Source organism: Aquarana catesbeiana, linkage group LG01, assembly GCF_042186555.1.
Source record: "Aquarana catesbeiana isolate 2022-GZ linkage group LG01, ASM4218655v1, whole genome shotgun sequence".
NCBI lineage: Eukaryota > Metazoa > Chordata > Amphibia > Anura > Ranidae > Aquarana > Aquarana catesbeiana.
This window is the reverse complement of record NC_133324.1, coordinates 378,251,801-378,279,282: the sequence shown is the minus strand read 5'-3', so window position 1 is coordinate 378,279,282 and position 27,482 is coordinate 378,251,801. Positions and strand designations below refer to the sequence as shown.

Below are 27,482 nucleotides of genomic sequence, written 5' to 3'. Positions count from 1 at the left end.
CACGATCAGCAAAAAGGTATGTACTTTTAGTTACGGCGCTAGAAAAAGGATCAATGGGCTAAACGTTCAGTGATGTCACAGTACTTGCTCTCAATTGAAAACTACAGTCCTTCTGGCAGGATGGTACTTTCCATTCAAAAAAAAAAAAAAAAAAAATCCTGAACAACTGACACAGCTGTGTAGGTAGAGGTCACTTAAAAGTGTAATTACCCTTGAACACAGCCCCCATGTAGGTTTAACATTGCTGAAGATTTGAATACCAGCATTCTACACATAAGCCATGAGCCTGGGAATGCTCCAAACTCACCCCTAGCCAAATTCTTCCAACATTTTACTCCAATGAGCTGTGAGCCTGGTCATACCCAACCCGCAGCTCACGTAAACAAAGAAGCGTGCTGAGGGGGCAGAAGTGACCCAGCCTGCAGCTCATTGGAAGAGAGAAGAAAAATATAATATAATATAATATATTTTACACATACTACTAATAAAATAAAAAAACTCTGGTGTGCATTCACCCATTTTAAAACACAATACAGGAGCTCTTAGGTGCCAACTAACTGCATCATGCAGACTGAGGTTCTGTAAATCTATAAACTAGTTCAGGGTCCAAAGTGAAGATTCTCAAAGCATTTGTAAATTACATGTTATGAAATGTAAAAATAAACTCCTTACTGTTACACCAGCTTAGCAATGATTGTTTTTAATAAAGGTTTGCCTTTAGTTTACTTTAAAACAGCCCAAGACAAATGCCAAAAACAAGGCAGCTCCAAAAAAAAAAAAAAAAAAAAAAAAAAAAAAAAAAAAAAAAAACAACACACACACACACACACACACACACACACACACACACACACGCACACACACACAACACACCACACCACACACACACACGGCTCCAGCATTGGAACAGCCAGCCTTTGCATTCTACAATAATTCTTCTATACCTGCATATACCCAATATCAGCCATATGGAGCAACAACAGTACTGGAAGCAAAAACATTCACTGTAGCTTCTTTGAACACACACAGATACATATACCTCCTGCAATAAGAATCTATATCTCTGCACTTGTAGTAAGAACATTGTTTTCAGTGTTTAATTTCCTTTCAGACAAATGATCCAGCAAATAAAAGAAATGGCCCCTTTGCTCTAATTCAAAAATCCATAACAAGCACTGCCCTTGCAAGCTGCCTAACAAGCAGTATTGGCAATTCACTTGCATTCTTTAATCTGTTTTCCACAACTCCCAAAGGCATACCACCTAATGCATTTCTTCTATTATGCGTCTCTATTTAATAGTAAACCTTTTCACTTCTCATAATAAAGGAAGTCTATCGAAAACATCTCAAAACAGGTAGCCGCCTTGAAGACCACATATACATATATATCTTCCATGATGTTCTCCAACCACACCTCAGTCTATATACATGACTCATACAAAATCCCTTGCTACCCAATGGAGTAATGCTTGTTAAAATATTGACAAAGATAAGCAAATTCGTAGCGACAGTCCCAAAATCTTGCCGCAATGAGTATGTGAAGTCAGGTCCGGAAAGACTTTTCAAATTCCACAAACCAGCTCCAAAATGGGAGATCAAGCTACATGGTTGCTGGCTCCCCAACGTGGCTGTCAGTTATAAGATTGGGAGCTATGCACTAGCTGGCTAACTAGCTCAATTCTTCAGAAGACAAGGACCATACTCATTCTCACCCTCTTGATAAGCATACACACGAGGGATAGACTATCATGGTGGATAACAGAGTAGCTTAACTAATCCAAGAGCACTAGAAATAAAATATATAAACAAAAACACCCCAGCCCTTCACCACAATGTAGTATCTTATAGGTTAAAAGAATTATAAGGTTAGTGTTCCTATTGACAGGTTTGAACATTTGCAAGAGCTTACATAAAAAGTGAAGCACGCTGCTTGTAGCTGGAGAAATACTAATCTCAGCATACTCAAACTTTTATTTGCAAAACTGCAGAAGACGACTTCACTTCCACAAGTGTGACTAAAAATAAGATTTTTATCCTATTCAAACTTGTAAAAGTGGGGATCCTTGATGATATCTGTTGCTAAAGACACAAATCCAGGTGACCCGAGTACTTGTAAGGAATATATATGGCAAGGAGGGCAAATCCAATCAGACATCCAAAGTATATGTGGAAAAAATGTGAGAGCACATAGCGTAATACTGCATAAAAAGCTTAAAGCATATTTATTGAAGATAAAAAATACTCACATTTATGAAGAATAAAAACAGTGCTTAGTACATAGATGGTATGGCAGTGTCAGTGTTGTCAGCAGTCCATCCCGACACGTTTCGTCCTACAGATCATCATCTGGGGTACCACACCACTGTATACACAGCCTTTTATATACAGTAAATGACCCCCATGCTAAAACGTGGCTCCAATCCGCAGCGCCGTTAGGTAGGAAAGACTTCCGGGTATGCGAACATGGCGCTGGCCGCGTGCGCTGCATGCCTCGCTTGGGTGAGTGTATTGGAACGCATGGATGTACAGCATCATGGCTACATCCTGCGTTCCAAGCCTCACTCACAAGGCGCAAGTCTAAACATCAGTGTAGGCTAATGGCGTGTGAATAAAGGAACAATCGTCGTGACGTCACGACATTGCCTTTCAAGCCTCACTGTGAACGGGGGACAGATGTAAACAAGTAGTTTCCTTTGTACGTTCCAACAAGATGCTGACCAATGGGTTTACATAAATTTATACGGAGGGTCTTACTGAAAAATGTATATATGAAATTATATATATGAAATGTGCAAGATCGTATATCAAAGATGGAAAAATGAAGCATATCTCGCCCGTTCATACAAATAGATAGTATGAACGTATATATTTATAAACCATATATATCTAGTTTACATGGCTAGAACAAAGAAATGTATATGTTGGTATACCTGATATCCGAAATGAGTAACTTTAGAGAAATATTTTTTAGAAATATTAATCCAAAGGAATGAGAAAATATTGTAAAAAATATGTAAAAATAAAAGATATACAGTCAGGTCCATAAATATTGGAACATCGACACAATTCTAATCTTTTTGGCTCTATACACCACCACAATGGGATTTAAAATGAAACGTACAAGATGTGCTTTAACTGCAGACTTTCAGCTTAATTTGAGGGTATTTACATCCAAATCAGGTGAACGGTGTAGGAATTACAACAGTTTGTATATGTGCCTCCCACTTTTCAAGGGACCAAAAGTAAATGGGACAGATTAACAATCATCCATCAAACTTTCACTTTTTAATACTTGGTTGCAAATCCTTTGCAGTCAATTACAGCCTGAAGTCTGGAATGCATAGACATCACCAGACCCTGGGTTTCATCCCTGGTGATGCTCTGCCAGGCCTCTACTGCAACTGTCTTCAGTTCCTGCTTGTTCTTGGGGCATTTTCCCTTCAGTTTTGTCTTCAGCAAGTGAAATGCATGCTCAATCGGATTCAGGTCAGGTGATTGACTTGGCCATTGCATAACATTCCACTTTTTTTCCTTAAAAAAAAAAAAAAAAAAAAACAACCTTTGGTTGCTTTCGCAGTATGCTTCGGGTGATTGTCCATGTGCACTGTGAAGCGCCATCCAATGAGTTCTGAAGCATTTTGCTGAATATGAGCAAGTAATATTGCCTGAAACACTTCAGAATTCATCCTGCTGCTTTTGTCAGCAGTCACATCAATAAATAAAAAGAGAATCAGTTCCATTGGCAGCCATACATGCCCACTCCATGATACTACAACCACCATGCTTCACTGATGAGGTGGTATGCTTTGGATCATGAGCAGTTACTTTCCTTCTCCATACTCTTCTTGTCTTATCACTCTGGTACAAGTTGATCTTGGTCTCATCTGTCCATAGGATGTTGTTCCAAAACTGTGAAGGCTTTTTTAGATGTTTTTTGGCAAACTCTTATCTGGCCTTCCTGTTTTTGGGGCTCACCAATGGTTTACATCTTGTGGTGAACCCTTTGTATTCACTCTGGTGCTGTCTTCTCTTGATTGTTGACTTTGGCACACATACACCTATCTCCTGGAGAGTGTTCTTGATCTAGCCAACTGTTGTGAAGGGTGTTTTCTTCATCAGGGAAAGAATTTTTCGGTCATTCACCACAGTTTTCCGTGGTCTTCCGGGTCTTTTGGTGTTGCTGAGCTCACCGGTCCGTTCTCTCTTTTTAAGGATGTTCCAAACAGTTGATTTGGCCACACCTAATGTTTTTGCTATCACTCTGATGGGTTTGTTTTGTTTTTTCAGCCTAATGATGGCTTGCTTCACTGATAGTGACAGCTCTTTGGATCTCATATTGAGAGTTGACAGCAATAGATTCCAAATGCAAATAGCACACTTGAAGTGAACTTTTATCTGCTCCTTGTAAATGGGATAATGAGGGAATAACACACACCTGGCCATGGAACAGCTGAGCAGCCAATTGTCCCATTACTTCTGGACCCTTAAAAAGTGAGAGGCACATATACAAACTGTTGTAATTCCTACACCGCTCACCTGATTTGGATGTAAATACCCTCAAATTAAAGCTGAAAGTCTGCAGTTAAAGCACATCTTGTTCATTTCAAATCAATTGTGGTGGTGTATAGAGCCAAAAAGATAAGAATTGTGTTGATGTCCCAATATTTAATGGACCTGACTGTATAGAGCCACGGTCTAACATAGGGATCTGAACAGAAAAAAATTATATAGACCAAAATAACAAAAACACACACTCTAAGATAATTCTATGTGTATTGTGGTGTTGTCCAGAGCAGAAAAAATATATTTTTTTTTTGTGGTTTAGGAGAAGGGACAGACAAGAGAGGGCATACTGATTTAAGATTGGTTAATAAAGGCATTAATGTCCCACTCGACATTAAGCCCCAATGGCGAGTGGGACTGGAGTTTGTATATCCAATAGGTCCCTAATTGTGATACGCCACGGGTTAGAGCCCTCCGCGCCAGGGGGGGGGGGGGGGGGGGGGGGAACGTATCTGTTGATGATGAGAAATTGTGATCCAGATGGGCAGCCCAGACTTCCATCCAGACCCAGGATTCCTATAATAACAGGGAGGGCCCACCCCCTCAGAGGGGTGGACATCCCAAATATTACACTCCACCTCATACACCCAGAGGTGGTAGGAATAATCATAACAACACAAAAGGAAAAAGAGGAAAATCCAAGGACAACCAATATGACTGCAGGCCACCTTATGAGCAGAGAAATAGGGCATATATAGATTCTCTCAGGAGGTTTAACCATCAAGATACACCATATGGCCGTGATTTCCATCACTATAATCGCCCCCCCATTAATACTCAGAATAGGTTCGCTCCCCTCTACAACAACATGATGATTATCGAGATGAATATACTGGAACCCACTATGGCCAAGATCAAAATAGCCATGACCTTTATAGTAAGGATTTTTATCAGGCCAGACAAGGACCCCAAAGGCCCGTAGACCCAAGAGAGGCTCCAGAGGGGGGAGGAGAATCCAGGGGAAAAAGAGTTTAACAGGCCAAGGAGTATTCAACTTGAGTACGAAACAACTAACTAAAGAGGAGTTGGCCATTCTTGATAAAGGCCTCAAGTTTGCCCCCCCCCCCCCAAAAAAAATTGGATAAATTTAACACGTTTATCGATATCCATAAGTTCATCAGAAAAATCAACATTCAACGTTATCTTACTTCGAATACAGCCCCCCCCCCTATTGAGAGGGCTGTGACTTCAGGGACAGTGCACTCAGGTCTAGCGAACCCTTCTGTTCAATCCCCCTGTACCAACTGCCTCTGCAGTCACTATTTTTAAGGATTTAAAACTTAAAGATTTAGCCAATTCACCTATCAAAAAAAGTCAAAATTATTCCATGAACAAGAAGGGTTTCAAATTATTGTGTGACCAGAAAGATTTGCTTGTCCATCCAGCGGACAAGGGGGGTGGAATTCTTGTAATGGATAAGTCTGATTACATTTCAGAAATGAACAGGATCCTGAGCGATCAGGATACATATACAGAATTATCCCTGAACCCCACTAATCGGTACAAGAAGGATCTAGTTACATTGGTCAACAAGGGATTTGATAGACAAATATTAAATAAAAAAGAGAAGGCTTATTGGATACCCACGGCACCTAGGATTCCTATTTATCACTTACCAAAAATCCATACTATATATTGATTATTATATTAATTCCTGTTATTATAGGAATCAATCCTGGGTCTGGATGGAAGTCCGGGCCGCCCATCTGGATCACAATTTCTCATCGACAGATACGTTCCCCCCTGGCGCGGAGGGGCTCTAACCCGTGGCGTATCACAATTAGAGACCTACTGGATATACGAACTCCAGTCCCACTCGCCATTGGGGCTTAATGTCGAGTGGGACATTAATGCCTTTATTAACCAATCTTAAATCAGTATGCCTTCTCGTCTGTCCCTTCTCCTAAACCACAAAAAAATAATTTTATTTTATTTTTTCCGCTCTGGACAACACTCATCATCCACAATACACAAAGAATTATCTTAGAGTGTGTATTTGTTATTTTGGTCTATATAATTTGTTTCTGTTAGTTCAGATCCCTATGTTAGACCGTGGCTTTAGATATTTTACTTTTACAATATATTTTCACATTCCTTTGGATAAATATTTCTAAAAAATATTTCTCTAAAGTTACTCATTTCGGATATCAGGTATACCAACATATACATTTTTGTTCTGGCCATGTAAACTAGATATATATGGTTTATGAATATATACGTTCATACTATCTATTTGTATGAACGGGCAAGATATGCTTCATTTTTCCATCTTTGATATACAATCTTGCACATGTATTTCATATATACATTTTTCAGTAAGACCCTCCGTATAAATTTATGTAAACCCGTTGGTCAGCATCTTGTTGTAAAACAACAAGTCGTTTCCTTTGTGCGTTCCATCTGTCCCCATTCACAGTGAGGCTTGAAAGGCAACATCGTGATGTCACAACGCTTGTTCCTTTGTTCACACGCCGTTAGCCTACACTGATGCTGTTTAGACTTGCGCCTTGTGAGTGAGGCTTGGAACGCAGGATGTAGCCATGATGCTGTACACCTATGCGTTCCAATACACTCACCCAAGCGAGGCGTGCAGTGCACGCAGCCAGCGCCATGTTCGCATACCCAGAAGTCTCTTACCTAACGGCGCTGCGGATTGGAGCCATGTTTTAGCATGGGGGTCATTTACTGTATATAAAAAGGCAATGTATACAGTGGTGTGGTACCCCAGATGATGACCTGTAGGGCGAAACGCGTCAGAACGGACTGCTGACACCACCATACCATCTATGTACTAAGCGCTGTTTTTATTCTTCATAAATGTATTTTTTTATCTTCAATAAATATCCTTTAAGCTTTTTATGCAGTATTACGCTATGTGCTCTCACATTTTTTCCACATATACTTTGGATGTCCGATTGGATTTGCCCTCCTTGCCATATATATTCCTTACAAGTACTCGGGTCACCTGGATTTGTGTCTTTAGCAACAGATATCATCAAGGATCCCCACTTTTACAAGTTTGAATAGGATAAAAATCTTATTTTTAGTCACACTTGTGGAAGTGAAGTCGTCTTCTGCAGTTTTGCAAATAAAAGTTTGAGTATGCTGAGATTAGTATTTCTCCAGCTACAATGAGCGTGCTTCACTTTTTATGTAAGCTCTTGCAAATGTTCAAACCTGTCAATAGGAACACTAACCTTATAATTCTTTTAACCTATAAAAGATACTACATTGTGGTGAAGGGCTGGGGTGTTTTTGTTTATATATTTTATTTCTAGTGCTCTTGGATTAATTAAGCTACTCTGTTATCCACCATGATAGTCTATCCCTCGTGTGTATGCTTATAAAGAGGGTGAGAATAAGTATGGTCCTTGTCTTCTGAAGAATTGAGCTAGTTAGCCAGCTAGTGCATAGCTCCCAATCTTATAACTGACAGCCTTTTACAAGTTTGATTGACACAGTGGGTGTATACCCATCTGTGTCCAATCTTTCCGGTAAGCCCCCTTTAAAAGCGGTGGTGGATCTTCTATCAACACTATATAATTTCTTTACACTTCCTGGTGTTATATATTTCTCAGGACTTTTTCACTGACTTATTTATTTAGAACACCAATTATCAGTGTGTCATAAAATATCCTTTTGTGCCATGAACACCATGTATACAACTTAGAATGTTCACTATATGATATTGCATATCTACGGAATTTATGCACCAATATATTATTCACTGTATGGAATGTCATCTACTATATTTTTTTCACTTTTTAGCGCTGCACTTTCTTTTACACTATTTTACTTGCTGAGGATATAGCAACCAAAAATACCAACTTCCTTGTCAGAAGGACTAAGGGAATATGCTGTATCGGTTCAAATGGCTGTTTTTGTAACACTGACAAAACTAAATTTAAGTCCCAAGGGGTCAAGGGTGATTTAACTGGCAGATTAATCCGCATCACCCTTGCATAAAACCCCAGACTAAAGAATGCATAGCAAGCGGTCTTTGAAATAAAATCGATAAGGCTGAGACTTGACCCTTAATAGTACTCGGGGCCAACTTCATCTCTACGCCTAATTGTAGAAAGGCAAAACATTCTGCCTATGATATATCTCCGAGGGTGCCAACCCTTGGATTCGCACCAGGAAACATAAGCCTTCCAAACTAATATATAGTTCTGGAAGCTGGTTTCCTTGCATTAAATCAAAGTAGAGATAAATGACCCGGAAAGTCCACGTTTCTTCAGAACGTGGGTTTCAATAGCCAGGCCATTAAATTTAGCGTTGGTAAAGTAGGATGGAATATCGGCCCCTGTGAAAGCAGGTCTGGCCTTAGTGGGAGGAGCCATGGACCCTCCACTGCCATCTTTAGGATTTCTGCGTACCATGACCTTCTGGGCCCATGCTGGTGCTACCAGAATTACCGGTTTTCTTTCCAGCTTGATCCTGCAAAGAAGTAGTGGCAGCAACTGAATAGGGGGGAATGTATAGATCAGCGAGAACTGATCCCACAGGGTTACCAGCGCATCTGTTCCGCATGCGAGTGGATCCTTTGTCCTGGACACAAAGTTGAATAACTTCATGCTGAATCTGGATGCTAGAAGATCTACGTCCGGAGTCCCCCATCTTTGGCAAGCAGCCCGAAAATGTCAGGGTGAAGAGACCATTCCCCTGGGAATAACTGCTGGCGACTTAAGTAGTCCACCTGCCAGTTCCCTACTCCCAGAATGAAGACTGCCGATAGGCATGGGACATTCTTTTCTGCCCTAGTTACAATATGGTTCACCTCTCTCTGAGCTGAGAGACTCTTGGTGCCCCCTTGGCGACTGATATAGGCCACAGCCGTGGCATTGTCGGATTGGATCCTGACAGGACAATTCTTTAACCTGGGGGTCCAGGTTTTCAGAGCCAGACACACTGCCCAAATCTATAGGATGTTGATGGGCAGGGCTCTTTCGGATCTTGACCACAGTCCCTGGACAGTCGTTTTCTCTAGTACTGCTCCCCAGCCTGAGAGGCTGGCATCTGTCATTACTACTTTCCAGATAATTGGTCTGAAGGATTTTTCTTTTCAGCAGATTCTGGGTTAGTAACCAGCAACTGAGGCTTTGGGACATTCTTGGGCACAGCCGCATTGGCAAGTCCAAAGCTTGGATCGTTTTGTTCCAAGCAGACAGGATACTATTTGCAACAGTCTCAAATGGAACTGGGCATAGGGGACTGCTTCGAATGAAGCTACCATCTTTCCTAACAACCTCATACAAAGGCGAATTGAGGGATTTCTTTTTGACCTGACCATCCATACCAGCTCTCGTATGGAGCTGACCTTTGCCGGAGGCAAGAACACCTTCTTCTGGGCTGTGTCTATAACCAAGCCCAAATACTCCAGCTTTCTTAGCGATTTTAATGAAGACTTCTCTAGGTTGAGAATCCAACCCAGCCTTTCCAGGTAACTGGTTGTAATGCATACACTTTGCTCCAAGCGAGCCACTGACTGGTCTATTAACAATAAATCATCTAGGTACGCCAAGACTGATATGCCCTGTGCCCTTAGCCTGGCTAGAGGTGGGGCCAGTAACTTTGTGAACACCCGGGTGCTGTGGCTAGCCTGAAGGGCAAGGCTACAAACTGAAAGTGTTGTTCTACCTCGAATTGCAGAAATCTTTGGCGAGCAGGAAATATAGGGGCATGAAGATATGCATCCCTGATATCCATGGACGCTAGAAGTTCTCTTCCTTGTAGAATGGAAACTTTAGGGACTGACAGATACCTATTGCTGCGACTGCAGGCTGAGTAACAGTCCCTGCCAAGGAAAAAGAGGATTTTAACAGGAATTCCAACTTTTTATCTGTTGGAACTTTAAGCATTTGTGCATTGTCTACTGGACAAGTTAAAAACGTTTATTCAGAATGGAAATCGCAGTGCCGACTGCTGGAACCTTCCACTTTTTTGGTGAATTTCTCTTCCATGGGATAGAGAACTGAGAATCTCTTTGGAGGGAGAAAATGCTTATCCGGATGATCCCATTCAACATAAATAAGCTTTTCCAGTAATGCACAGACAGGAAACGCATGAAAAGGCTGTAAAGGTTTTAAAGACCCCGAGGAAGAAACCGGACTTTCAGCTAACTCTGTTAGGGGTAGCATGAAAGCGGAGTGAAGCATTTCTCTAAGGATTTGTACCTCAGATTTTGAAGCTGAATCAACAACTGTTTCCTCCGCAGAGGAATAATCAGCTTGTCTTTCCTCTGGATCGCCTGAGGGTAATACCTCATCCTGTCCCCATTGTTCACTTGGTAAAGGGTTTGGAGTGGAAATAATGAACCCCCTCCTGCTGCCAGGACACACCATGTTGTTGTGACTGGACACAGAGCTGCTGATAGAGTATGTGTATTCTTACTCCCTCTAGATGAGACTTAAAGGCATTACAATGTTAATATAGAAGAAAAGGCATAGGTGGGCTCTGCTGTTTGACTTTGTCGCTGCAGGATACTGCTGAAAACAGACAGATCCAAACTACACCCATCACGGCGGGCAACGTTAGTTAAACCTTCAAAGACCAGGTCCCTTTTAATAGGGGTTCCACTCCTTTGGACCTGTATAGCACCCCTCAGGACAACTTTATGTAATGTAGCAAGACCAAAAAGAGTCCTGGTTCCTAGAGTCCAGCCCTCAGAGAAGCGTTACAGGCAAAACCTTGTTCTATGCAAGGCCGGGTACCATCCTGTGGCCACAGTGGCGTGGATGGATCCGGTTGTGGCAGTTTTTTAAATCCAGCATGGATCCCTCCTGGAGCTCCTCAGAGCACATCTTCACTCGTGACCAACACCTTAGACACTGGCAAAAAAACTGAGGTACTCCTGGAAGGAGGAGGGGTTATATAGGGGAGTGAACTTCCTGTATTGGGTATACCAGTGTCAACACCTGAAGGTGGCCCATAACCCATTACTTACTTAAGGCTCTGTGTCCCATGATGTACGATAAAAAAAAAAAAAGCACAGATGTTGCATTTCTAAACCTGTGAAGGATGAATCAATGTCAGGTACAAAAGCAACATTTGAGTTATGAAGCTGAGTTTTATTTACTAAAACTGGAGAGAGCAAAATCTGGTGCAGTTCTGCATGGTAGTCAATCGGCTTTTAACTTCAACTATATATATATATATATATATATATATATATATATATATATATATATATATATATATACATACACACATACATACACACACACACACTATATATATATATATATATATATATATATATATATATATATATATATATATATATATATATATATATATATATATATATATATATATATACACACATATATATATACACATACATACATACATATATACATACACACACACACACACCTGGAAGCTGACTGGTTTCTGTGCACCACATTCACTCTCTCTAGTCTTCTTAAACAAACCCCTTTGTGAGAAGAAATCTTCCATGTCAGATCCATACAAGAAAGTCAAGTGAACCTGTTATGTGCCTATCATGTGAGGAACTATTTCCATTACACTCAACCAGTCGAGTGGTAATGCTCCCACTGGATAATCAACTGGAATAAGAAGCTGCTGGTATGCAAGGAAGGGAGAATTTCCCCACCTAGTCAACGTGAGAGAAGGTCACAGTGCAATAGTTCAACGAGAACATCAAGTTCTGCTCCAAATGGGCAAACCGGCGATGGAGACGCACGATATGTTGGTGCAAGTGTACAGGACGGAAGCTGTGAGCAGAAAAGGTTTACATGACTGGTTCAAATGCTTTCGTGATGGGAAGGAAGCGATTGAGGATGAGCCATGACCGAGCAAATGCAACAAAAGCTAACACAAGACCGGCGACTGACAGCGGAGGAATTGGGCATTAGCAATAACATGGTGTGCACCATCATCCGTGAAGATTTGGGTAAGTGGAAGATCTGTTCCCGCTTTGTGCCACACAAGTTAACAGACGAACAAAAAGCAAAAACGGATGGAAACCGCTGGGGATGTCATTACCACGAGTGACCAGGATCCATCCTTTCTGCGAATCATCGTCACAGGGGATGAGACCTGGCGTTACCAGTTCAATGCAGAATACAAGCAGCAGTCAATGATATGTCTTCCTCGCAACCCAAAGAGAGTCACCTGCATGAACAGCGCATGTTTTGCAGACATGGCAGCAATCCAAGAGTGTGTGACAGCGGTTCTGCGATCGATTCCTAAAGAGGCCTTTGGTGACAGTTCCCAGACGCTTTATGAACGTTGCCAAAAGTGTGTTGCGAAGGATGCCGATTTTGAAGGCCAATAAAAAGGTCATTTGTTTGTATCTTCTGGTTTGTTTTCTGATACACCTCGTACAATTCAATACAGGAGGAATCAGAGGGCCCTGCTCAAAAAGAATCATTCATAAAACATATCACACGCAGTCACAACAATGCTACACTAAAATTGTATATAATAGCTGGCAATATCAAATTATGTTCAAAAGTAATGCCCCAAACAATTTTGCAACCAAGATAGTGAACAAGAAAATAGGATGAGGAAAGCTAATGAATGCAGGAATAAGTTCTAGGTCTCAAATAGCTGTTTTATATACACAGCACAAGATAGTATACACCTGCAAACCAATAAAAAGCCTTGCGTCTAATTTTGCACATCAAATACAAAGTTTCAAAATGAGAAGCACACCACACAAAGCCAGCACCACCCCCCCTCCCCTCACTTTACCTTGTACATACACTTCAAGCCATAAAATCAGATGACAATGCCGCAAAGGGTTTCACAAACTGTACGTGTGGAATCATACACATAGCAGACAGGCCAAGAGAACATTAACGCTGTCTCTGTGGAATTCCCCCACCCCCTCCTCCCATTTCTCAGTAACAAAGATGTTGTCAGAAATGACATTTTTCTGTCCCTAGATGATTCCTTGCTACCATTTGGTTATAAGCCATAAAGCAGGAATAATTTCAGCCTGTCAGGAGTCTAGCTAATGCCCAGTTCCCCCTAGAGAGAATTCCTGTCAAACGTAATGAGCGCTCCAAAGGCCCTCTCTACAACATAATGAGCACTTAGGCCATGCTGGTGATCAGTCAGCAAAATGCATCAATTTGAGCCTGCCTGCACCCTGGGGTCTGCACGTCACCAGTTTTTAATAAGAATTATGATTACTAGCTACCAAATGTCTCTTTAGAATTAATAGTGAAAAAATGATGAAAACATTCAGTCTTTGCAAAAAGCCAAATCTGCCGTTAGCAATGAGAATAAGAGAATTCAAATAAAAAGGGGGAAGTGTACTAGAATCTGGTATCTGGAACACACAAATGATGCATTTCACAGAAAGAATATGCAGGACATTTAAATGGATGTATGATGTATTCATACTAGCGATTCGTAAGTGGACACAGATGAAAAGCAAACTGCTCAAGACCACTGGTGATTTCTCCAATGACCCATGTGATCTCCTGCAATACACAAAGTGCCTTTCACAAAAACATCTCCAGCAGGCAAGCGAATGTTAATGCCCATTCTACTGCACACATAAAGCTAAGAATATCCCCATAGAAATTCAGCTTCTAACTCAATTGCTTGCTAAAGGTCTTTGAATATACTAGAGGCCTGAAGCCTGAACTAATCAATTTCTCTGCAGCGCCCTGGTCAGTCAGCCATGCTCTTTAATTTAATGAAACAAGAATTTTAGACGGAATAGCACATATACATCAAGCTCGAAGTGTATTGTTGCACTTTGAAATGTGTCCAACTGTGCAACTTCATCTAATGATAATCTTTTTTAAGAGGCAAATCGATTTCTTAAAGACTTATTGTGCCATCATCTCGATGAAAAAGTGAGCGTCAGCATATCTGCTGAATACTTACACCCTGCCATTAATGCTTTCTTTGGCAGACAATATGAGCTCAATTGAGGGTCCTCTGGGTTGAACAATCATTTAGCTGCTCTTCTCTTATGAGGCCCTTAGTGCCTTGTTCCAGTTCAATACTCTTTTTATTCACCATTATCATGGTCATAAGTGAGAATTTTATGGGAACACAAACCAAGGTTCACACCTCAAGTTAGAACAACCAATGACCTATTTGTTCTTTTCAAGGGCTGAGATTTTACAAGGTGACAGCATGCTAAACTGCACACAGCAGAGTCAGCTGCTCAACACTAATCAGGTAACTGATGATGAATAAAAGGAGACCATCACAGGTATACTAAAACATGATGGTTTAACTTTAAACTTATAACTACCAAAAATAATGAGCATAAAAAAGCAAGACTGGTATTACAGTGCAAATGTGCTTTGCAACACAAAAATTTATATAAATCAGTAAAAAAGCATAAAAAGTTAAAAAAAAAAAAAAAAAAAGGTAAGTGTAAATGTGTGATAAGCACATACCCCTCTAGGCCTAAAAGATTGGCAATATTAAAATGGTCATTAAGCCACTATCTCCTCTTTGAATCAACCCTTCTGTCAGATAAAAAGCTGTATCCTAGTGTTTTGTTTTTTCAAGAAAAAGCAGATTTCTACCAGATTTTTCACAGCATCTCCCTGCGACCATGTGACTCCAGGCTCTCAGCACTCCTTGTCCAACAGCTCCAGCAGGCGGGGCTGAGATTCCCCTGCTGACGTCAGCCGGGGAGGAGAGAGCCTGGGGTCTTCATAGCTGAGTGAGGCTAGGTTCACACTGCTGCGAATTTTATTGCGAATTTGAGCCGCTGCGATCGCTCAAATTCGCAAGTCATTTTAATAACATTGTTTTCCATGAGTGCTGTTCACATCAATGCGTTGTGAATTTAACCTGCGTAAAAAAAGGGTCCTGTCCGAGTTTGATCCGTGTGCAATGCGAATTCAGCTCCATAGATTGCAAAATTTGCAGTAGAATCGCAAGAACACACAAAGAATTCGCAATGCAAATTTGCAACGCAATCGGATCAAAATCGCGCTAAATTCGCACTGCAGCAGTGTGAACCTAGCCTGAGGGAGAAGAGAAACATTGGGATTACTACTATTCAGTTCCAATGTGCAAAGATGTATTTGCTTTGGAAGAATAAATGCCTTCTTTTAATGATAGATGTCCTATGTGTGTGGAAAGAAATGACAACTTTTCAAACCTTTAGGACTTATTCAGGACAGAGAGCATGAGTTCAGGACAGAGAGCATGAGTTTTCATGGCTTGAGGGGCTTAATAGACAGCCCATTTGCAATAAATCAGATGTTATGCAAACCACATCTATTTCTGTTTACATTTCAGAGAAGCACTGGGGTTCCATTCACCTTACCACAATGTGTACAGGCTCTTAAATATATTGGTTATAGAAACCTGTTACAAATCCTTGAGGAAAACATCAAACGTATATAAAAGATACCATTGTAGTTTATCAATGCGGTTTAACTTACTTGTTTATGCATCTCAATATTTAGGCCATAAGACATCTCATAATACTGCAAGAGAAAAAAAAAGGAATTGAATTACACACAAAAGAGTACCTACCATATAATAAAAAAGGTGGGGGGGGGGGGTACATAAAAGATAGACAGTACATACCATAACATAGTGCCTTTGCATTTCTGTCTTATCACTTGCCAGTTTTTCACATTCCAACTTAAGGCTGAAATAAATTGAAACAAAAGCAGTTTTTATACACTTGTAGATAAGACTTGAGGTGCCTAAAAAGAACTACATTTCTCCCAGATTTTCTCCTAAAGCATATATAAAACACAAACAAACATGGAGTATATGGCAGCCTACCAATCCTTATAAGTGGTAACTAGATTCTTTTTAGGCAATTTATTTGTATCTCTATTTTATCTATGGAGGGATCCATGGTTGCCACCCAGGCTAAAGTCAACCATGTCTGCCATTTTTCGTCACCATAACATGAGTGATAATGGAAATAATAGGATACACAAATAGGATAACATTGTTTGAGTGATAAGGACACAGCATTAGGTTTCCAGGTTAGCTCACAGAAGTTACATAGTTACATAGTAGGTGAGGTTGAAAAAAGACACAGGTCCATCAAGTCCAACCTATGTGTGCGATTATGTGTCAGTATTACGTTACATATCCCTGTATGTTGCGGTCATTCATGATAAGGACACTACATTTCTGGCAAGATCAACAGGAATTTTCTGTACTTGCTTGGGAGGGGACCACCGCCCACACTACACACCACTAATGCAGCAGTTATCTCAATATGCAATATTTAATTTATGTTCTTGGGTTTTGTTATGCTTTAAATGCTGATAAAACATGATAGAAAATAAAAAGGAATAGGCTGTCTGCAAAGAGGAAAAGACAATTACTCCTTTATAAATAAATTAAAATAAAAAGTAAAGCCATTTTTTCTAGTTTTGGATAGAAGGGTTGAAACCCCTGTCAAGTTTTCATTGGGGGAGTTTGTGCATCTTCTCTGGGGAGACATTTACCCTCTCTATTTATACTGGTGACCATCTTTTGTGAGACAAAAGCACTGGGATGTCAAAGATTTTACAGTGGTCACCAAAATAAGAGGTGGAGGGAAATATTCCAACAGGGACATGTTTCTGTGACAAAGATCTAAGGCTCGGTTCACACCTACACATTTAATGCTTCGTGCTGAAACACACTACAGTCCATTTAACGTGGTTTCATTTGGGACATGTTCACAACTAAGCTTTTTTTCCAGACACTGCATTTTTGGAAAGGGTAAGGGACTTTTCAAAAAAAAAAAAAAAAAACACCACCACGGTGCACTTTTGGTTCAATAGCAGAGAAGCAATAAAAAAAGCAGGTAGTGCGTTTTTGCTGCGATTTTACCGTGATTTGCGTTTTTAATCCACCCAACACACTGGCCAAAAAAATAAACAAAAATTGCAAAGCGCTGAATGTGTTAAAAAATGCTAAATGCACCGCGGAAATGGATCAAAAGAAAACTGCATAGTTATGAAGAAAGCCTTAGAGGGGAATTCTCACTTTGGACAAAAATTTATTCTCCATTCCTGTGACATCCCCCATGGGGAAAAAAAAAAAATTAAAATGCATGTATTTTTTTTTCTTTGGAGTCGGCAGAACATTGCACCCACAATCAGCAGATTGCAAGTGCAATGTCAGGCTCCTCCAGACAGCTGTCAACTCGTACCTCCTGTATGGGAAGACAGTTCCTGGAGAGCAGGAAGGTCAATGAACTACGAAAGCGCTCACCAGTGCACTCGCAGTTCATATAGAACTACAAAGCTATCTGCAGCAAAGGAAGATGCCAGTTGTAGTTCATTCAGAAAAAACGCATGGGTGGAGCCCATCATGGCTGTGTTGGGGGAAGAAACCCCAAAGACAGTGCAGGGAGAGGTTGCTGAACAGGTTAGGCCCCTTTCACACTGGTGGAATCTGCCAGGGGATCCATCTGTTCAGCAGGGGATCTCTCAGTTGAGTAAACAGATAACAGGTCTGTCTGCTCCGCTAATGCAGTGTGAACACAGACACAGCCTGCTGTCCTCTATATTGGATGGAAACAGACAGCCAACTGTCATCAGAGTCACCAGAAAGATGGGGAATGGATCCTCATCCATTTGAATTTAGTAGATAGGATGTTGGCAGGTGTCGTGTCTGTTGACATCTGCAGCTCCATAGAGAGAAATGGATGGTCCAATCAGTTTTTCAGGTGGACCCAATCGGTCCATCAGCGTGAAAGGGGCCTTACACCCTAAACATGGGTGTAACAATGTTTAGAAAGGTGAACTTATCCTTTAGGAAAAAAAAATAAGTCTATAAATACACGGTTTACACAAATTCTAATGCTTTTCACAACATAAAAAAGGGAAATGGCCCGTTTAAGGTTTTGTATACGCTGTACTGTCAACGTGCATTAATGTACCAAGCACTGTTCCAATGTGTCTGTAGTTATCCATATGTATGGAGGCAGCCTTTTTTGATCCTTGTATCTCATTGTTGACTGACTCATCAGTAATGTGTTTGGTAGCCAGAGATCATGTGTTCTAGGCTTCTGAGGCTTAACAGGATGCGGTGTTCTTAGATGCAATGTTGTCATTAGGGTTGTCCCGATACCGATACTAGTATCGGTATCGGCACCGATACCGAGCATTTGCCCAAGTACTTGTACTCAGGCAAATGCTCCCGATGCCTCCCCCGATACCTTGACTGTCAGCTGTGATCGGCGCGTGGGGGAGTTACAAGATTCTCCCCCAGCGGCTTTCACCAGCTTTAGTGACAGACAGCGGTGATCGCTCACAGCTGACTGTCACTGCATCCTCCTCCGTGCCCCCTCCTTTCCTCTGTCCCTCTCAGCTGTCCCCTCCGTTCTGCTCTTATCTGTCCTTATCTGTCCCTCTCCGCTGTCCCCTCGTTCTGCTCTTATCTGTCCCCTCCATTCTGCTCTTATCTGTCCCCTCCGTTCTCCCCTTCAGTTCCTCCGTCCTCCCCCTCCTTCCTTTGTGTATGGATAGAGTCAGCTGACTCTGTCCATTCACATAACTGAAACATTGTAATCTTCTGTGATTACGATGTGTCAGTTTATGAATGGAGAGAAGCTGCGGTCTTCTCTCCATTCATTGTCAGTGCAGCTGACGCTGCAGAGAAAGGGACTGGGGATTCTCTATCCTCTGTCTCTTTCTCTGTCTCAAGGGGGAGATATCAGAGGTCTGTTAAGACCCCTGATATCTCACCAAAGCCCCCCAAAAGGGCTGATTAAAAAAAAAAAAAAAAAACAATAAAGAATAAAAGAAATATTATTGTAAAAAATAAAAATTGTAAAAAAAAAAAAAATAACACACACATACAACGTTCACCCCCTCCCCCCCCCAAAAAAAAAGCAAGCACTGTTAAAAAAAAAAAAAAAATGAAAAAAAAAACACTGTCACGTGACATTAAAAAAAAAGTATCGGTAATCGGTATCGGCGAGTACTTGAAAAAAAGTATCGGTACTTGTACTCGGTCCTAAAAAAGTGGTATCGGGACAACCCTAGTTGTCATTCAGCATAATGTAATCCATTGACGACATATGTGCAGGGCCGGACTTTCCATTGGGCTTGACGGGGCTCAAGCCCATGGGCCCCGGCCAATAGGGGGCCCCGGCCATTCCAAAAGCCACCGAGAGCAGGCGAAAGCCGGCTCTGTATCTCGGCGGCGCCATTTTTAAACTGAAAGGCTGCAATGACAAGGCAGCAATGACACTGGAGCAAGGCTACACTGACAAGGCTGCAGATGGACACTGATAAGGCTGCATTGATGGGCATTTAAATGTAAGTTTTTTTCCTTAAACTTCCCTCCTAAAAGTTTTCTTTCCTTAAAATTCCCTCCTAAACTTGGGGTGTGTGTTATACGCCGATAAATACGGTAATTATAATTTTATCCATTTTTATTAATCATGGACCCAGGACAAATACCAGTACAGTATCCTCCACTTATACGCTTATATATTATCTACTTTTTTGAGTAGCCATTTGGCCGTTTTGTCTTGTCCAATTAAACAGAAGTTCTTTAATACTGCACTGAGTCTGGCGCACCTTGTCCTTTTCTATTTCGGTTTTATAGAGCTGTGCATATGTATAGAACGGTAGGGCCCGAAAGTGACTCAAGCCCAGAGGCCCCCACCACCCTAAGTCCTGCACATGTGCACCTTTGATTCATTTTAGGTGAGAATTTTAATCATTCCACTGTAAAAATATGCAAAGTAGTACTCAGTCATTTACGGTTTTCTTGAAATAGTAAGATCTCAACGTATAACCAACAGAAATCTACACTTTAAAAAGGAAATGTTATAAATAGGGCAAAAAGAAAAAGTCAGATTTTGTGTCAAATTTTAACAATACCACATAGTGGTCAAGAGCACAGACCAGGACTCAGACAAGTCCACACCTACTGGCTAGTCTGTAATCCTGGCCCTGTTAATTCTCACTCAAGCCACATGCAGTTTAGAAGCCACTATATAGCAACTACAAGTCACGCTAACCAAAATTTGATCTGTACCCTACAAATGTATTAAAATGAAGGCAGTGAGAATCTCCACAAAAATATTCAGGTCATAAGGCAGGGAGGTATTCAAACGCTCTACTGCCAACTCTAGGGGCCCATTCACACCAGCAGGCACACATTAAAGCAGATCTTTACTGCATCTGAGCATCACAAACCAATACCACTATTTGTTTGTAATATGCAAAGCAAACTCCCCCATCCATGTCTCTATGCTTTATTTGTTGAGAAATCACTTTGAACCTCCTCCCCCCCCCCCCCATAGCATTTCTGGCTGCGGCCATCTTGAGTAAGGGCAGATGATTCATGTAGCATTTACTTCTAGGAATCCATACGCCCTTAGCTCATGCATGCAGGAATGTGCACTTAGCTGAGAACCCCCCCCCCCCCACCTCTCCTGAAGGCTACAGAGATGCATGACATAATTTGCCTAGGCCTGGAAACCAGGAAGTAACTGAAGAAATGTAATAAAAGAGTAACAAGGAAATAGGATATACTTTAACCATTTAGTGATGCGAGCAGCATAAGGATTAAAAATAGTCAATGTTTATTGGGAGAGTGACATTCCACTTTAAGGTGTGCTGTAATGCACTGTACGACAAACCACATTTATTTTATTTTTTTCACTTTAGTGGGTAAATGTGGGGAGTTTATAACTGTCAGATTTAGTAAAGTGATTGGTTTTAGGGGATACCCAGAGATGAAACTACTCCCATATAAGTTTTACCTGTTTATCTGCAGTCTATTCTCTATATCCCTTCAAAGTCCAGAATTTATACAGCATGCCTGAACAGTCAGGACAAAAAGGGGCAGAGAGCTGACGTTACACTCTGCAGAGTTCAGTGAAGAGAGCTGATTGGAGCGAGGGGACACACCCCCCTTCACACAGCATACAGGAAGAGAACTGAGGCTATCTGCTAGAGATCCCTTCCCTGTCACCTTTTTTTCTCTCGGTGTCAGAAAAACTTGGTAGAAGCGGCTAATGGAGATAGCAGAGGAATGAGGCAGCGGACAGAAACGACACACTATAAAAGAATATGCTTTGTTCATATTTCATGTCTGAGGTTTAAAACCACTTTTTTCTTGTTTTGTTTTTTTAAACGAAGAAAAAAACAGACACCAGGTTTAAAACCACTAACTCCATGAGTGACACTGTTGAAGCGTTTTATTTGCTCCGCTTAAAAAACGCACCTACTTTTTTTCAGCACACAGCAACGTAGCGCATTGATGTGAACTGAAGAATTAGGACATAAGAACAAGCTTGCCTTGTCAATGCTTTGGGAAACAGACCAACGGAGCCCAAATAGGGCTGGTGTGAACGAGCCCTAAATGACTTGTCATGTATGCGTAAAGAACGAAATGGAGGCGAGACAAGTTACCTGCCTAAATGGGAGTATGTATTATCTTCAGTTTACTGAGCCTCCTCCAGCTTCAATCTTTTTACACTGCCTGTGTATCAGGATGTTTAACAAACAGTAACTAATTTACTATTTAAACAAAGCCTTATTACTGCAAAGCAGGTTCCTGAAGGCAAACAGCTTTGACTCATCTGGTGTTTTCAACTCAAGATTTTGTTACAAAATGAAGAGCAAATATTGACAGTTCTCAGGCAGGTTGGGAATAAATACACAGAGAGAGAAAAAAAAAAAAAAAAAAAAAAAAGTTGGTTTGAATGGGACAAACCATTCTGAAAAGAACACCACCTGCTGGCAATAAATATGTAGGATGGGAAAACCACCACAAAAACACTTCACTAAAACGCATAATGCATTTAACTCAACTCATTTATGGTACACTGAAAAATTACTTATCGAAAAAAAACTATTTGAAAAACTGAAGTTTTTACCCACAGCAATCCAACTCCTTGTTATAAAGGATAACTCTTAATTGGATGCTTTCATAAAACAGCTCCTAAGGATATAGTATGCTCCTAGCCATCAACCTGTCCAGAGTAAAGCATTGAATAAATAATCTAATGATCTATTAACAGACATAAAGCTCAGCATACCAGCTCTAAGTACATGTACACAACCACAAGGAAGACTGTTTGAAGCAAAGCATTCCAATATTTGCACTTTAGCTTTAAAACAATAAAATCCAAAGCTTTTGTGTCACAGCATACCAAAAAACCTTTAGAAGACCAAAAGAGAAGTTCACTTTTCTTTTAGCCAAAAATCAATCAAGTTTACGCTTTCCCACCCAATGCAATATACACCTTGAGATCCTGAAGGGCTCCTACCTCATCTTGATTATATCACTGATTTTTATATAAAAAAAAAAAAAAAATTGGATTTAAACATTTTTCTGCAAAGATGCTCACCTGTGATACTGAGCTTGAAGAAACTGGAATTCCTCCTTAATTCGGTCTAAGGACTCAGGGATGGTAAATTTAAATTGCTGGCCTGTGGCCTGGTGTGGCGTCTAGAGGACCAAAAGATAGGAATGAAATTTAAGAAAAAAAAAAACAAAAAACACCACACACACACACACACACACACACAACTTCAATACAACTTCCACTTGAATGATACTTGAGGCAGAGCAGACATAATACCCTGCAGTCTTATTCCCACAACAGTTTCATAGAAGCCACCAAGAAATGTTTCCATTTGACTTGCCAAGCAAAGCACAATGCAGATTAACTCATCCAACTCCAGAATGAATACATCCAGAAGAGACACAGCCAGTATTGTTCTGTGTTTGACTGGAGGAGCAATAGGTGTAACGCATTGCAAGGAAAAGAAAAAAAAAAAAAAAAAACTACTAATCAGCCCAAAAAAAAAAAAAAAATTTATATACATAGCAACCAAAACATCAGTACAGACAGCAGGCCTCACCTGCATGGATAAATATAGCTGCACACACACACACCTAATGACTCTCAATAAACCGGCAATTATATTAATCTTGTGTGACAAGTCTGACTTCTAGAAGTGGTTAACTGGGCCAAGGGTAAATAAGACTTTATGACAAGGCCCATTATCTTTGCATCCTTGAATAGCGTAACAAAACCCACACAGGCCGCATTTAGACAAAAAAAGTAAACCTTTCCTCTTTAAAATTCTAAATTATGGCTGTTGCCTTTACCAGAGAAGCATTGAATCATAAGTAGAAAGGCTTACAGTGTGTGACTAATTGGATCCATTACTGCTAGATTTTAAAGCAAAGGGTCAATGTTAAGGCTATTTGATGCAGCCAGACACATATTTTGCATCTTTCATACTCTATCCATTTAAACATCATTACTGAAGTGTGAAGAACAGCAGTGCAATATAGTACACTCATAGCAAAGAAACGAAACCAAAATTATAAAGCTGGTATAAAAAGACAAATCTACAGTTTCTTTAGCTGTGCCATTTTAAAATCTCAAATCGATTTGCCAATCGATGGCCAAATACAGCGGGATAATGTTACTATTAAAAACTATAATCACAGGCAACACCGTTGGCCAGCTAGCTCAACAAAACTGCTGCTGCCTAAAGAAACCCTGCAGCCAACGTAGAGGTCAGCAGACAAGCAATGGACTGTGTGATCACCAAGCGGGTATATGGCCTATCCATCTCATCTCACAACGGCTTATTTGAACTAAAACCAGGAAGTGACATCTAAACTGGCATCCGCAGGAAAAAAAAAAAAACTGTAAAACCATCATCAACTCTAAATTAAAGAACGTGCAATAAAGACCGAGAGCATGTCAGACCCCTTGAAGAACGAGGAGGGAAATTGGTGGGTGGTATGTGGCATACATAATAAGGCTTTCCCAGCTTCCTCCTCCCAACAACTTGGAGAGCAGAACAGATGGCAGACATGTGGGCATGAGATTTATGTTAAACCACTGGCTGGAAGGGAAAAAAAAAAAAAAAATGTTCACAAGCAAACAAACCGCCATGCTTTTTTTCAACACCACATTAGATAGTCCGAGAACCCAAAATAAAGACAAAGAACCATTAAAATGTGATCAGATGAGAAACCACAGGAGACAAGTAGCCCCTGCGCCCAAAACAACATAACCCAAGTCCACTATAGAATTCTGTTATGGCCTTGTGTACACAGAGCTTATACAGACACTAAGCATTCTTTTTTGTTCAGTCAGTGAAAGAGCCTCTATACTAGCCTATGGGGTTGATTTACTAATACTGGAGAGTGCAAAATCTGGTGCAGCTGTGGATGGTAGCCAACTAGCTGTTGAGCTTTGACAATAAAACCTGGAAGCTGATTGGTTTCTAAGCAGAGCTGCACCAGATTTTGCACACTCCAGTTTTAGTAAATCAACTCCTATGCATCCACACACACATAGGGAGAGATTTACTAAAACTGGTGCACTCAGAATCTGGTGCAGTTGTGCATAGAATCCAATCAGCTTGAACAAGCTGAAGTTAGAAGCCGATTGGCAACCATGCACAGCTGCACCAGTTTTAGTAAATCTCTCCCTATGTGTGCATGGACACACAGGAGTTGATTTACTAAAACTGGAGCGTGCAAAATCTGGTGCAGTTAAGCATGGTAGCCAATCAGCTTCTAACGTTAGTTTATTCAATTAAGCTTTGACAATAAGCCCAGGTTCACACTGACAGCGGGAATGAAATTGTGCAAATTCAGCTGAACTTGCACAATTTCATTCCCGACTTTGGGGTGCGATTTGAGACATCTCTGCGGGTTGCTGCACAGATGTCTATTGAAATCCCACCCCAAAGTCGCCAAAAGTAGTACAGAAACTACTTTTGGGAATCCCACTGCTTTGGACAGGGCCATTGCTGGCAATAGCCGCCATTTGGCATGTTAAATTGCATGCCAAATTGCTGCAATGTGAACCAGTGCTAAAAGCTCAAAGCTGATTGGATTCTATGCACAATTGCACCAGATTTTTCACTCTTTAGAAAAAATTAAGCCCATCAGACATTTACTGGCATATTAGAGGGGGGTGTTTACAGGCAGAAAAATAAACACACCAAAGGCACGTTCTTTAATAGAACATATGCTATATGTGCCTAAATGATAGATGCATAAAGCATATGCACGTTAATATATTCCAAAGGCCAGAATAAATGTATATTCTGCTCCGTAGAATGCATATGCGGCTTTTAGCATTTTTTAATCCACATTCTGCTGTCAGCTCTGGCGTCCAGAGGGGCTCTTTCAGACACCCCCGTGTGCATGAGGCCTTAAGGTGCAGTCAATACAAGCTCATACTTTCCAGCATCTTCAACCCAAAAATCAGAACACTCATTAGCTAAAAACACCCTTTTTTTTTTTTTTTTTTAAGTCCAATTTAGAAAACACTTCTTGATCCTGATTCCTGTTTGCATCTCTGACAACCTCCACTTCCTGTCTTCATACACATCCCTGCTCTTCACCAGCTACACAACAAAAACCGTGTCAGCACTGGTAGCGGGTGACAACGCAAAAGGGCAGAGCCGGGATCCGGTTGTCACCCCACAAACAGGAAGTAGCAGATTTAAAAGGCCAGAACCCTTGTGAGGGTAAACCCTTAGATGATGATGATAGGAAGATGTAGTAGATTAGGCCATCCAGGTCCAGGGAACTCACCGGGTGTCTGCTCTGGGGAAACATGGCTCTCCCAGCCGCAGCTTTGGCCCTGATCAGCTCAATTCTCGGCGGTGTGTCGGTGGGACAGCGATGTGATGAGCCTAGGCAGAGCCACCCAGCATCCTCCTCGTCCTTCCTTTGTGTGGAAGCTCCGGGGACCCTCCGATCGCTTCTCCCGGACACACGATCACCGATATTCCCAGCAAACTTTCCCGGACAACTTGCTATAAATCCCAAAGGCGGACGAGGTGATGGCGGATGAGGTTGTGGCGGATGAGGCGATGCCCCGGCAGATGGGGCTCAGCAGTGTGTCGGAGGACACATGTACACACGGGTGTTGACAATACGGCCCCACCACTTCTCCATCCACATGGGGAAAAGCTCCTCCAAACAACAATAAGAGCCCCTCACTTGTGACGGCTCCGCCCGCTCCTCCCCCACCTTCCTGGGAACAAAGTGACGGGCCGGACAAAGCCCGCCGCAACAAACTTCTTCCCTCAGTCACCGGGCGAACAAGCTCCGCTCCTCCGTCCAGGCCTCTCCGTGTAAAGGGGGGCCTTCCTCCTCCTTCTCCGCCGCTCGCTCCGTACTCACACACACGGGACACACCACCGACTCGGGCCGCCCTCACTTTTCCACAACTGGTTACATTAACACGCGGTTTCACACTCCTCCAGCTAACCAGAAGCCGGCCCCGCCCAAGCCCATTGCGAGGGCAATGCCGCGTCGCCTCCAATCGCGGCGCCGCTAGCCCAACGTGGGGTCGTGACGTGCAGGGCCGCTGTCGCCAATCGCGGCTTTCCCCATGTCGTTTCTGGGGACGCCTTCCATTCGGGCTGCTGCGAGCCAATGGGGGGAGAGGGAGGCGGGGCCAACTGCCAGAATGAGTGGGATGGGCGGTGAGATGGAGAAGTAGCTGCCTGGCTGTCAATCAAAGTAACGTGGTGGGACGAGAGCGTCAAGCGGCGTGTGTGTTTATAATGCTGAAATATATGCTCGGGTATTTATGGGAGTATTTATGTGGAGGCCATGCTAGGTGCTTACATAGATGAAAAGAGACACGGCTAACTACACCGCGTTTCACCTTCTTTTCTTACCATTTCGATGTATTTGTATTACCGGAATTGACATTGTATGACAGTGGTGTGTGCAATACTGTGCTATATATCAATAGAAACATGCTATATATGTACACTGTATGGCCATGCATCACATTATACAGTGCTGGGACAAAGTCATCTAGAACCCCTGGCAAATATGCCAAATTGACCCCCCCCCATTATGTACGAGTATATAATACATATAATACATGTCAGCAAAAATCCCCCCCCCATTATATATGAGCATATTATGTGTCAGCAACCCCCCCCTTATGTATGAGCATATAATACGTGTCAGCAAACCCC

At 41.6% G+C, this 27,482-nt stretch overlaps 1 protein-coding gene across 4 annotated transcripts in view; it reads right to left on the bottom strand.

Moving 5' to 3' along the window:
• The window catches only part of LOC141146942 (transducin-like enhancer protein 1), a 99,547-nt gene extending 72,730 nt beyond the window's left edge, over window positions 1–26,817 (bottom strand). For all 4 annotated transcript variants that reach the window (XM_073633761.1, XM_073633769.1, XM_073633780.1 and 1 more), the window contains exons 1-4: window positions 26,077–26,817; window positions 22,850–22,950; window positions 16,108–16,171; window positions 15,960–16,004 (exon numbers count right to left, since the gene is read on the bottom strand). In XM_073633761.1, the coding sequence (XP_073489862.1) occupies window positions 15,960–16,004; window positions 16,108–16,171; window positions 22,850–22,950; window positions 26,077–26,100 (234 nt within the window). In that variant the 5' untranslated portion in view covers window positions 26,101–26,817. The remainder of the gene's footprint in view (window positions 1–15,959; window positions 16,005–16,107; window positions 16,172–22,849; window positions 22,951–26,076) is intronic.
• Between the last annotated feature and the right edge of the window lie 665 nt (window positions 26,818–27,482).